The 12568-nt window shown below is 41.9% G+C and overlaps 1 protein-coding gene across 10 annotated transcripts in view; it reads left to right on the top strand.

Moving 5' to 3' along the window:
• Window positions 1–12568, top strand: part of SOX6 (SRY-box transcription factor 6) — a 435786-nt gene that overhangs the window by 178109 nt on the left and 245109 nt on the right. For 9 of the 10 annotated variants that reach the window (XM_079966105.1, XM_079966106.1, XM_079966111.1 and 6 more), the window contains one exon: window positions 9512–9722. In XM_079966105.1, coding sequence (XP_079822231.1) covers window positions 9512–9722 — 211 coding nt within the window. The remainder of the gene's footprint in view (window positions 1–9511; window positions 9723–12568) is intronic. The other variant, XM_079966103.1, reaches the window with a different exon arrangement.

The following is a 12568-nucleotide window of genomic DNA, read 5'->3' as shown; positions in this document are numbered from 1 at the left end:
CTGCTTTGCTGCCCACACATGCAAATGCTTTCTTTGAACTCCTATAGAAATAGCAGTTGCCTTGTGTTTGCAAGTGTTCTTGTTGGCTACTGAACAGGAAAGCATTAACAACTTCCAGTTTATGATTGAAAATTAAAGTACAAGTTACCATTTTAGCCTAGTTTGTTTGTTTGTTTGTTTTTCATTTTGTTGTTTTTACTGATCCCCTTAATATGTTGAAGCAGACAATAGTTTGCCAACAGTCTACAGTCTGTTGAAAGGTATTTTTCTGGATTTGGCTTACTCAGATAAGATTGAGGCATGCACAAGGTTATAATTTAAGAGATTCTTCCAATGAACAGGAGATCATGACAGGATAGGAGTACAGTATGCTTTTTATCTGATTCTGCTCTTAAGGTAGTAAGGACAACCAGCTTGTTGTGGTGATCCCTTCATAAAGTGTATATTTAGTTATTGCTTAACTGAGCCTAGGATCACTGGGGGCTCATAGAACCAGAACCTGTTTCAGTGGCTATAAATTAGCTCTAGGATCCACAAGGTTGAGATAAAGTACAGTATATTTTATTTCCATGAACTATAAAGCATGTGAAATAAAGTGATGCTATATGATTTGGAGATACTGGTTTACATTGGGATCAGGCTGCAGGACCAGCCTTAGGCACCAGTTTATTCTGGATCTTTCTGCCTTGTTTCAGCACCATGTACGTTCATTAGCGGAGGCAGTATGTCTCTGAAAATGCGTTGCTGGGGATCATGAGTGAGAAAGTGCTGTTGCATTCATGCCCTGTTTGTGGGTTTCCTAGGAGCACCCAGTTGGCTACTGTGAGAACAGAATTTTGGATTTGCTACACCACCGGTGCTGCACTTAGGTTGTTCTTTCAGCAATTTATATACCACTTAATACCATAATGCTTCAGTGGTATACAGCAAGGTTAATGTAACTATCAGGAAACTAAATGGACAACTTGCTGAAATTAAAAGGTTTTCACTGGTCTGGAGAAGTTCAATAGGGAGGAGCCTGTCTGATATCATCTGGGTGTGTGGGGGGGTGAGTTTCACAGGACTGGCCCCATAATGTTGAAGGGAGCCATGTACATCCAACTGTGATTAGAATGAAACACACACACACACACACACACACACACATATATATCGAGAGAGAGAAAGAGAGAGGTGTGTGTGTGTGTGTGTGTGTGTGTGTGTGTATAACAGCCACTGGTTTAACTGGCATTCGTAACGTGAGTTGGACTATACCTGGTTTCATTTGAACCATGACTGTGGATGCTCTCAGTGAAACTCGCTAAAGGTCTGGTAAAGTGGATTTGTATGGAGGGAATAGCCACACACAGTCTCTGAACCTGGAATTAGCTGCATGTCCATATGGGGATCACATGCTAAGAGGACCAACTGGCAAAGCATAGATGGGTAGTTTTATGCAGAAAGTGTGTTCCATTGATATTTTGTTGGAAAACAACATTGTTGTTGGCATCTGTCTGTCTTGGGAGACAATAGAGGAGTGTGCCTTTGAGGGTGAAGTCAAACTGCTGGAAGGTTACAGTGCCTGCTGTGGCTATAGAGACCTATATGGGAGAGACATGTTTTTTTCCAGCTGGGGTAAATGAAGGTGTCCAATTGTGCTGCTGCAGATGCACCGTGGTGTTTATTTTCTTTGTGCCCCTCCCAGCAGTCCTTCCTCCTCTCATCACTGTCTGTATGGAGACATTGCCTGTCTGAATATGGAAAACACCAAACCTCCACCAACAGCAAGGTTACTTTCTCTCTGTCTTGAAATAAAATGTATGAGGACACTGAGAGAAAATAAAGGAAAATAACCTGAGACTTTGTTGATCAAATATATGGGAATCCTTCAGACATTTGTGTCAGGCATGTAACACAATTATTACTGAAGTGATTTGCCTTTCAAGTAGCTAATCTAATAGGTGGGTCAGATTTCCAAGGAAATGTCAAGGAAAGTCCTTCCTTGCACCTCTATTTCCCACCTGTCCAGTTTGCACCTGCAATTTTCTGTCAGCTCAGATCTAGTTGTTGTTAGTACGCAGAAAGAGTGTCCAGTTGCCTCATTATCATCTCTCTTCTGTCAAATTCTCAAGTAGCTTTAAAATATCTTTAGGTGCATGTTTTTAAATATTGGTTCTGTTTTCATTTTTAGATGTTTCAGACAATGTCCTTCCAAATTCATGGGAGCTGGTTGGTTTTCCTGCAGGAAAAATGTGTTTGCTTCTAATTTAGATTTTGATAATATACTTCAGCTATTATTAGATAAACTAATAGTCCTTCCATTTGCTTGCTTAATCCCTTGAATACCTTTCTCCCTGTGCAGTTCTCTTCTCAACTACATGCCTTCTGTTGCTGATTTGAGAAGCAAATAAAGACCAGAAAGAAAACCCACTTGGTGCCTGGTATTTTTAAAGGGGCAGTACTTATCTGAAGTGAAGGTTGTCTTGATTCACAATATTCGCCTTTCCAATGTTTAAAGGACCAATTTCCTTCCAAATCAATTTAGGATGAGGTTGTTTTGATAATGGATCCAATGCAAAGAACTGGACATTGTGGTTTTCCTCAAAGGAAGAGGGCACCAAGATTAATCATTATTTTTGCCATGATCTATATGAATAGAGGGACGTGGGTGGCACTGTGGGTTAAACCACAGAGCCTAGGACTTGCCGATGAGAAGGTTGGTGGTTTGAATCCCCGTGACAGGGTGAGCTCCTGTTGCTCGGTCCCAGCTCCTGCCAACCTAGCAGTTCGAAAGCACGTCAAAGTGCAAGTAGATAAATAGGTACCACTCCGGCAGGAAGGTAAACGGCGTTTCTGTGCACTGCTCTGGTTCGCCAGAAGCGGCTTAGTCATGCTGGCCACATGACCTGGAAGCTGTACGCCGGCTCCCTTGGCCAATAAAGTGAGATGAGTGTTGCTACCCCAGAGTTGGTCATGACTGGAACTAATGGTCAGGGGTCCCTTTACCTTTACCTATATGAATAGAGGGAAATTCCTTTTACTCAGAGCAGGCCCACACAGGGTGTGGGGGACTCCCTGGTCCTGAATGGGGTAACTGTGCCCCTGAAGGACCAGGTGCGCAGCCTGGGAGTCATTTTGGACTCAGCTGTCCATGGAGGCGCAGGTTAATTCTGTGTCCAGGGCAGCTGTCTACAAGCTCCACCTCGTACGCAGGCTGAGACCCTACCTGCCCGCAAACTGTTTCGCCAGAATGGTGCATGCTCTAGTTATCTCCCGCTTGGACTTCAATGCGCTTTACGTGGGTCTACCTTTGAAGGTGACCTGGAAACTGTGGAACACCCTCCCTTCAGTTGTGAAGGAAATAAGCAGCTATCTTATCTTTAAAAGACATCTGAAGGCAGCCCTGTTAGGGAAATTTTTAATATTTAATGCTGTATTGTTTTTAACACTCGATTGGGAGCCGCCCAGAGTGGCTGGGGAAACGCAGCCAGATGGGTGGGGTATAAATAAATTATTATTATTATTATTATTATTATTATTATTATTATTATTATTAACTAAGTTAAATCCATTAATTTCAGTGTGATTTGTGTTTATCATACAGAAATGACAACCTTTCTTCAGTGGTGTCCCTGAAGGATAGTTTATAGAAAATAAGTCATCTGGCTTTTCAATACAGAGAACTGGTTAACACAGGGTGGTCATGGTTTGGTTTTGGATTTATGCACTCCAAATTCCTTTACTTCTATAAACCAGAAAACCAGAACCAGAAAATTGTAGCTGACCTTCAGACCAGAGTGAAACTTACACTTTAAATCAGTGGTTCTCAAACCTTTTCTCTGGGCCACTCAGAATAAAAATTTCCTCACGCTAACATGGGTGTAGCCAGGATTTTTGTAAGAGGTGGGCAGGCTTATGTTAGGGGGGGCATAACCTCAGGTTGTATTGATTTGTATTGATTTAGGGGGATAGCTGCCCCCCTGTCCCCTCGGCTACGCTCATGCATGCCACACCAATTTTTTTATTGATAAAAAATACTTTGGAAACAAAAAGAAACAACTATTATACTACACAAATGTTTAAACATTTCTTTGATTGTCCTTGAATCTTCTCACCGCACTTGCCACCCTCGCCTGCCACAGCAGTGTGGTGTACTACACCCTTTGAGAACCACTGCTTTAAATCCTGGGTTTTGAGGGCAAAGCTTGCAAACCACAGTTTGCTGGTGCAAATGTATTAGAAAACTCTTGTTTGCATAAACTAGAAAAGGTGAATTGGAGTGTGGAAGGAGGGAGTTCACAAATTTGTGGTTGGTTTGGCTATGGGGAAAACTAAGTGTTACATGTTAAAGTATGGTTCTTTTGCTAATACTGTAAACGGGCACATGTCTTCTTCAGCCAAGCCTTACTTTTGTTTCTTCTAGCACTGCACCAAAGCATTAGCATACATTGTGCTTTGCTTATCTAGATGAACTGAAGCACTCTTCAGTTCCATTGAAATAAAAGACAGCCAATTGCTTCTGCCCCATTCACTTCAGTGAGTGTCTTTCCCTATAAAGGTAGGAGTTTCTAAAAACAAGATTATTAAAAGCAGAGAGATAGTTGTGGAGATTTTGCATGACTTTGTTGAACCATGTTGTATGGTTGACTGGGTTTGTGCATTCTCAGTGATGCAAAGATGAATAAATGACTATATTGGTAAATAGAATGCATTTTCAGCAGTTTTACAAGCGCTGCCTCCTTTGTAGGTGATGGCAACAAAGCCATGCCATGCATATAATGCACCAATGAATGATGGTTTCTCATCAACATCATCTCCGAGGTCAGTGGCCCTTAGTAACCACAGTTGCCCATTGTTTGTTGTTTGTTCTGCTATTTGACACAGCCACTCCTTAATCTCTATGTGTTTACAGTGAAAATGCATGCCTCACAATGTGGCCAGCAGCTAACCTTTGCCAGCACACTTAACTTAGAGACTTTTAATTTGACCTATGGCTTATGTCCATGGGATATTCACTTGATGATAAAGGTAAAGGTAAAGGTACCCCTGCCCGTACGGGCCAGTCTTGACAGACTCTGGGGTTGTGCGCCCATCTCACTTAAGAGGCCAGGGGCCAGCGCTGTCCGGAGACACTTCCGGGTCACGTGGCCAGCGTGACATCGCTGCTCTGGCCAGAGCCAGAGCCAGAGCCAGAGCCGCACACGGAAACGCCGTTTACCTTCCCGCTGGTAAGCGGTCCCTATTTATCTACTTGCACCCGGAGGTGCTTTCGAACTGCTAGGTTGGCAGGCGCTGGGACCGAGCAGCGGGAGCGCACCCCGCCGCAGGGATTCGAACCGCCGACCTTTCGATCGGCAAGCCCTAGGCGCTGAGGCTTTAACCCACAGCGCCACCTGCATCCCAAGCTGGATGATATTCTCATCCAAAAATGGAAATGATTGTATTCTCATTTTGAAAGGATGCCATTATAACTTGACTAGCTTTCTGTAATGTACATTTGCAAATGAGCTTTTGTTTTCGGTGGGGAAAGGAGTGAAAATGAATTGTGGAGCTATTTATTCTATAAGATTAAGACATCACTGTTGTTGAATGCTAAACCTGCAGCAGGATCATGTGACCTGATAGGGAATGACTGCAGCTCAATGGCACAGCACGTACATTGCATTCCAAAAGCTCCAGGGTTTCCTGAAACCCTGGAAAGCTTGCTGCAAGTCAGGGCTGGGGAACATTTTGCAACCCAAGGGCTGCATTCCCCTCTGGGAACCTTTGGGGGGGCATATTTCTGGGATGTGTGACATAAGTGGGCGAAGCAGTGAATTAAAAATTTGCCTTTGTGTAGAAGGCTACTTTTTGCACACTCATACACCCTTTTTTATCATCTGTCCAGGCAAGCAGGAGTCATTATCTGAGTTCAATGGCACATTTTGCCCAGGGAAAAGTACTCAGGGAGAGTCTGAAACAAGGCCAGTGAGGGGTGTAGCCTGAGGATAGGGAGTGTGGCCTGACACAGAGGCTTGAAAGGCTAAAACTGGTCCCTGGGCCTGAGCCCCATTCCCCACGCTGTAGAGTGGCAGTACGGAACAAGATCGATCAATGTTCCGATTTGGTATATGGAGCTTTCTATGTTTCCTATCTGTTTCAAGGCACTAAAAGGCCTTTTCCAAAACAAATGATGACCAGTGCTGAATTAGCATGTTGGAAGATTCAGTTCATTTTATTTGCTTATAATGAAAGGTTGTCACAAAGAGATAACCCAAAGAAACAATATAACAGTTGAACAACATAAGAAACTTAATACTCACAAAATGTGAAGGGCTGCTGAGATAGTGGCAACTCTTAGGACATTTAACACAGCACAGGATATACAGTTTGGAGTTATTTTAGCAATACTGTATTATATCAGGTAGTCGGCAAGACCGGAAACTGCTATCAACTGGACACATTTGTTTCTAATCTTAGAGGCAGTCACAGCAACAATAATTTTCTTGTAACACACATGCTCTTGGAACATACAACAAAGGTCTTTTCAAAACAAGGATTCCCCCATTTGTATGCGAACAAACACAAGGAAAATCCTGGTCATAATCTGTTCCTAAGTATTGTCTACAACACACAATACCAATACAGTGTCATTGTGAATGGTATTTTCAACCAACCCTTGCCCACTCACGCTTTGCTGTGGGTTTATTGGGTTTTTAACATATTTAGCATCCAAATGGGTAGATGGCATTGTTTGAATTCATAAAGATGAAAAAGCTTTGTTCATTGATGAATGCCAGGTCTTGAAGGCATGCTTGTCAAGCATGATCAGTTATTAAAACGCTCACATAATATTGGTATCACAGAAGTATACCCAAAATCCATATCCCATCAAAAGTTGTGTCACGACTTTTACATTTTGCATTTACAATCTCAAGTGTTCTCAGTGACTCCATCAACAGAGGAAAGATTGAAAATCTTGCAGTTGGTCCACAAAACTTTATTTTCAGGTAATGTCTGCCCAACAGTCAAGAAGCTGTGTTTGCCTGGGCCTTAATATAGAAGAGGCTGTGTGCAGCATTCAGGGGTGAACCTAGGGGTTGATTAGGTTGGCCCCCCACCAGGGGCACATGCCCAGGGGTGTGCAAAAATTTGCGCCTCTCCATCTGGCTCAGAGTAGCTTGGAGCCTGGCTGCCCATGCACACCTAGGCTGTATTTCATTGCCAACCTCTCCTTGCCAAGGGTGCATATGTGTGTGTGCTGATACAGCTTCTTGCCAATGGCACAAGGGAGCTTAGGTATGCCTCTGGCAGCGTTGCAACTGACGTCCCATGGGGGTACATATACAAGCCCAAAAAACTTATTTTTATTAGGTTGCCTAGTCCTCACAGTTCCACTATGTATGTTAATTGGTCAACAAAGATGCACAGATAACACAAATGGCTGTCTTACTACTGGAAAAGTTTATTATTGCTAATGCAGTTTGGGAAGAAATTCAGGAAGGTAGCATATTTTTTAACTGATTAATTGATTAATTGATTGATTTTTAGAATTCACCTCAATAAAAGAAAGAAAAGCTATACCGGATCAGGTTTTAATTTGATAATATTTATTTCTATCAAGCTTTCAGATTCTGGAATTGACTAAATAGTACATTACTTAAATGTTAGGAGCCCTTTTTGTTACTATTAAATTGCGAAAAAACACTGAAGATTTAATAGAAAGGAAGGATTTCTCCCCTCCTCCAGCCGTGAACCAGAAGTAATTGAAAAATGTGAACGGTGATTAAGGCTGTATAGTTTGGCTATGAGCAAATATCAAAACAAAGACTGGAATTCTTCAATACCATTAACTAGTATTAACTAGAAGCCCCTTAATTCTTTGCTGCTGGGGAAATTCTTGCAGACCATGATTTTTAAGAACCCACCATTTTACATGGAAATCAGAGACAAAGATGCCTAGCATTCTACTGGGGTGATCTCAATGGGTATTTCATAGAGATAACCAAATTTTCTTGAGTATCTGTTTTCAGACTTGCTTTTACGTGGAGCAACTAAGGAAATTGCATAATTTTTTTCTGTCCTTTGAGTCCTGGACAGGAATCACAGCTTAGTAGGTGCCATGTAAAAGCTCCCAAACACTGATTTTTAAGGTTCTAGGGGGAACTAAATGGTCGCTGAAGTAGCTCACAGGGCAAAGCTCAGGGAAAGTCCTAAGCCTTGGGAGCAAGGGAGCTGTGCAGTTTCTGAGACTGCTGACCTGACTGAGCTAAATCATACTTAAATTGCTGTGCATATGTTCCTGATGCCCTTTCCCCAGCCTGTGTGGCCGCAAAGAGTACTTGGGGGTTGTCACTAGTCAGCCTGCAGGCGGCGGGGGGGGGGCAGGGTTTTACAATATTTAAAGGGTTTCTGCCTAAGCCATAGCTCAGTTAGTTTCCTGAGCCCACCAAGCCGAGGAAGGCAACCGACTGATGGTTAATTCTTTATTGACAAACACATGCACTTACAGCAACTTTTAAGGTGCACTTGATACACTCACACACATGCTGCTATTGCCCGCAACTGGCCTTAAGTCTTCCACTCATCTGATGGAGTGTGCGCACGCAACCTGAGACATCTTCTGTACAGAAGTCATAGCTACTCTTCCTTCTTCTTTCTCCTTCCTGGTTCTAGGAAGGAACCCCCTGCAGGGCAGGGGGTGGTGGGGATTTGACGGGCTTGCCCCTCACCTGAACAGCCTTTTTCTGTGCTTCCGAACCATTCTGTGCCCCTACCTCTGTCTCTGACTGCCCCAACCTTTTATCTCCCCCGCCCTCCTGGCTTTTGCCTTGTAGGTGTTACCAAACCCCATAAATTACTGACCCCCTTTCCGGCCTACTTTCCCCTGCCACACACTCGTCACAGAGTCCTGCCTGTCCCTGTCAGTTAGTCAGAGAGCTTCCTCTTGTTGGTCAGTCAGGTTACATCACATCTTTGTTGGCAGGCTCACCTGGCACCTTCATTATATATCTTTAGGTGCCAAGCAAAAATGTTTCTTAATAACCAGGCCTTTGGCTGATTAACATTCTATATCCTTTAAATGTTAGGGGGGTTATTGGTTTGTTATTGGTTTGTTTTTATTATGTATTTTGGGTTGTCATTTTGTATTTTCATGTTGCCCTATGATATTCAGATGAAGGTTGGTATACAAATTCAATAAAATAAATAAATAACTTTCCTGAACTGTTTTGGTGGGTTCCCTCGTTTCCCAGAGTCTTCGCGTATAGATTTTGGAGTCATTGCACACTTTCTTCTAGTAGCCTAGATTTATAAATAGGTATGTAAGAAATCTTGAGGAAGCACAAAACATAACAACAAAAAGAACACCTTACTGAAAAATTGAGGTGTCTGAGTTTTTTGGTCAATAGCAAAAGCAAAAATAAAACTAAAGACTGTTTTGGCCTAGGTCAGGTTTTTTTAATGTTCAGTTGCTGTTATGTAATAACAGATATTTCTGAGATATATTCTGCGGCTTCATTTATTCTTGCATTATTGTCTTGTTTCTTTACAGGAGTCAGAAAGTAATAAGTTATGTTCCTTATATTCCTTCCGAAATACTTCTACCTCACCACATAAGCCCGAAGAAGGAGGTCGTGACCGCAGCGAGCTAATGACCAGTGTTAATTTCGGAACTCCAGAACGCCGCAAAGGAAGCCTTGCCGATGTGGTGGACACACTGAAGCAGAAGAAACTCGAGGAAATGACCAGAACTGAACAGGAGGGTATGTACAGACATAACATATTTTGATTTCCTTCTCTTTAGTTGATTTCAGCCCTTAAGGTTATAATTGGTAAGGTGGATTTACACCTAAGACTTTAGTTCACCCATGTTTAAAGGTCTACTGCTAAATTTCATATGGAATGTTTGTATTCACCCCGAGTCAACACACACACACCACACACACCACTCATAGTGTGAAATAATACATGAACTTATTTATAAATTTGTTTTGTACAACGTAATTAATTAGACTAGATTTTGTTTGAGAATTCTGTAAAATGGTATAAATGGTATGGTGGTACTTGTACAATACCTTCTTTTTATGATACCAGGTTTCATCTAGTAAGTAAGTGGATCTCAATTTATTTGCCATTCTGTGTTTAGCACTTTCAGGAAATTCTGATGCATGGCCAAAGTTGACAGGGTTTGGAAAAATGCAAGTGAGGGAAAGATATTGCCTCTGACAATTCCCCATCTCCCATTTGGGGATATGTGTTTCTTTGGTATATGAGACCTGCTTTTAAAATGGCACCAAGAGCCTCTTAAATTATGCTTCCATAAATTCAAAATGTTCTTGAATGAGGCTGAACTTTTGAAATGTTTGGTAGCTAGGTAGATAGCTTCCAACAGAGCCTTTGTATATTTATGCCACAATCCCAGTGCAATGTTTTATATGCTTTTGTCTCGTTGGTTCAAGTAAGATTTAAGCATATGCAATTATTTGATGAAATTAATTCTGTGGCTTCTGCCCTTCATGAAAACTTCCCTATGTTTCAAAGGACAATTTGTGGTTCAACTGTGGGGCCTTGAAAGAAGAAGAAACAGTACCCTACTTAAGCGTAAACAGATATTTGGGTCTCCACTACATCTGCTTACATATTACACTGGAGCAAAAAAAAAAAAAAAAAAAGTGCTAAATTGGAAATTATTGCATGCAATCTATTTCAGATATAAATATATTTGTTAGAATTTTCCTTGGGATTAGTTTAGCGTGACAGAGTTTGAGATATGCCAGCCTTGCCAGATGTTAGTGCAGACTTCTTCAATCGGGTGCCCTCCAAATGTTTTGAGCGACAATTCCAATCAGCCCCAGCCAGCAGAGCCATGCAGGGTAGGGCTGATGTCAATTGTTGTCCAAAGCTTCTGGAGGGCACCAGATTAGGGGAGGTTCAAAATTCAGATAGTAGGCTCAGGCCCATGCATTTTCATGGCAGGGAAAGGAAAATGGGAAAAATCCAAAACGTCAGGGTTAAGCTCTAACACTGCATTTATAAATGGAGAAAAAACTATATGTAGAAGTAGCTCCATGACAGATTCTACATCCATTTCTTGGCTTGGTTTCTATATGACAAATGCAAAGTTAAATATGTTCTGTATAGGTGTCTTAAGCATCACTACAGTGATACAATGTCCCAGATTTTTCACAGCCATCTGTCTTCAGACTTAGAGGTTTGAAGTTCTCCCCCCCCACACACACTTCAAAATAAATTGTTGGCTTCAGTTGGATGGCTAGACTAGTTGGATGGAATCTATTTTAATTTTAATTTTGTTCTGGCTCACTTTTCACAGAGGTTTTTTTTAAAAAATGTTGTTGATCACATTTCAAGGTAGCTAATACTTGTTTCAAGAGTATTTTGGATGTTCTGTTGTATAGCAGTGTGCATGCAAAGATCCGCAAGACCTGTGTTTCAGGGGTAAGCTTTATTTCATTCCCTCCCCCACCCATTAAAAAAAATGAGCAGAACTACATTCATAGGATGCTCCTGCTGGAGGAAAGGGAATGTGTTTTTTTGCTCCTTCCTCTTGCAGACCCCTCTACCTCTTGAAAAGCTACTGTGGAGGGTTGGTGAGCCCTCTACGATGGCATGGGAGGTGGCACCATCTCCGCCCGCCCCTGGTGTGTGATTGGTGAATCAGTGGAAATTGTCTCTTCCCTCTTTCTAGCAGTGAGTTTCTGCTGGATCTTAGCCCATTCTGCAGACAGAAGGACTCATTCCATTCATGGAAGGGCAAGTTTGGATTCAAACCATTGTATTTATGTTGAGTTATTTTACACTCTTGGCTGGCTTTTGCAAATGAGGGAACTTAAGTACCTGTTGCTAGAAATAAGCACTGAGAATGTACAATGAAAAAATAATTAACAACAGATAGTGTCAGCCCTATGGTATAATACTACAGAATTTCAGACACTGAATATTAAGTCATTAAGACATGTTTCGGTTGCTCATATTTTAGTTGCTCATTTGGTTACTGTTCAACAAGTATATGAAGCCTCTTGGACAGGCATAGGCAAACTCCGGCCCTCCAGATGTTTGGGACTACAATTCCCATCATCCCTAGTTAACAGGACTAGTGGTCAGGGATGATGGGAGTTGTAGTCTCAAACATCTGGAGGGCCGGAGTTTGCCTATGCCTGCTCTCGGAGTTGTCATCAGGCAATTTGAGGTGAGGTGCCATCAGTATACAGATGACAGCCGCCTCTGTTTCTTGTCATCTAAGTCAGGTGAAGCGGTGTAGGTGCTTGATTAGTGTCAGGAGGCATTTATGGGCTGTAATAGGACCAGAGGTGCCAAGTTGCGCCAAAGATTGAGGTCGCCCGTTGCATGTTGTGCTTGTGTGAGGTCACATGCCTTTGGTGCCATTAAAATAGTTTAAGCCTTTAGTTTCAGTAATGTATTGTGTTTCCTTCAAGAACTAAAATAACTAAGTTCTTGAAACTTTTGTTGTTGTTGCAAATAATCTTGTGCATGAATTCAGGTCTTGCAATACTATATACTTTATTACAAATAAATAATTTATTCTTGGCTGTGATAGTTGCCAGTCATATCAGAGAAAATGTCTAGATGA

This window comes from Podarcis cretensis, assembly GCF_951804945.1.
Source record: "Podarcis cretensis genome assembly, chromosome: 1".
NCBI lineage: Eukaryota > Metazoa > Chordata > Lepidosauria > Squamata > Lacertidae > Podarcis > Podarcis cretensis.
The sequence above is the reverse complement of the archived record's forward strand: the minus strand, read 5'-3'. Positions and strand labels throughout refer to the sequence as shown.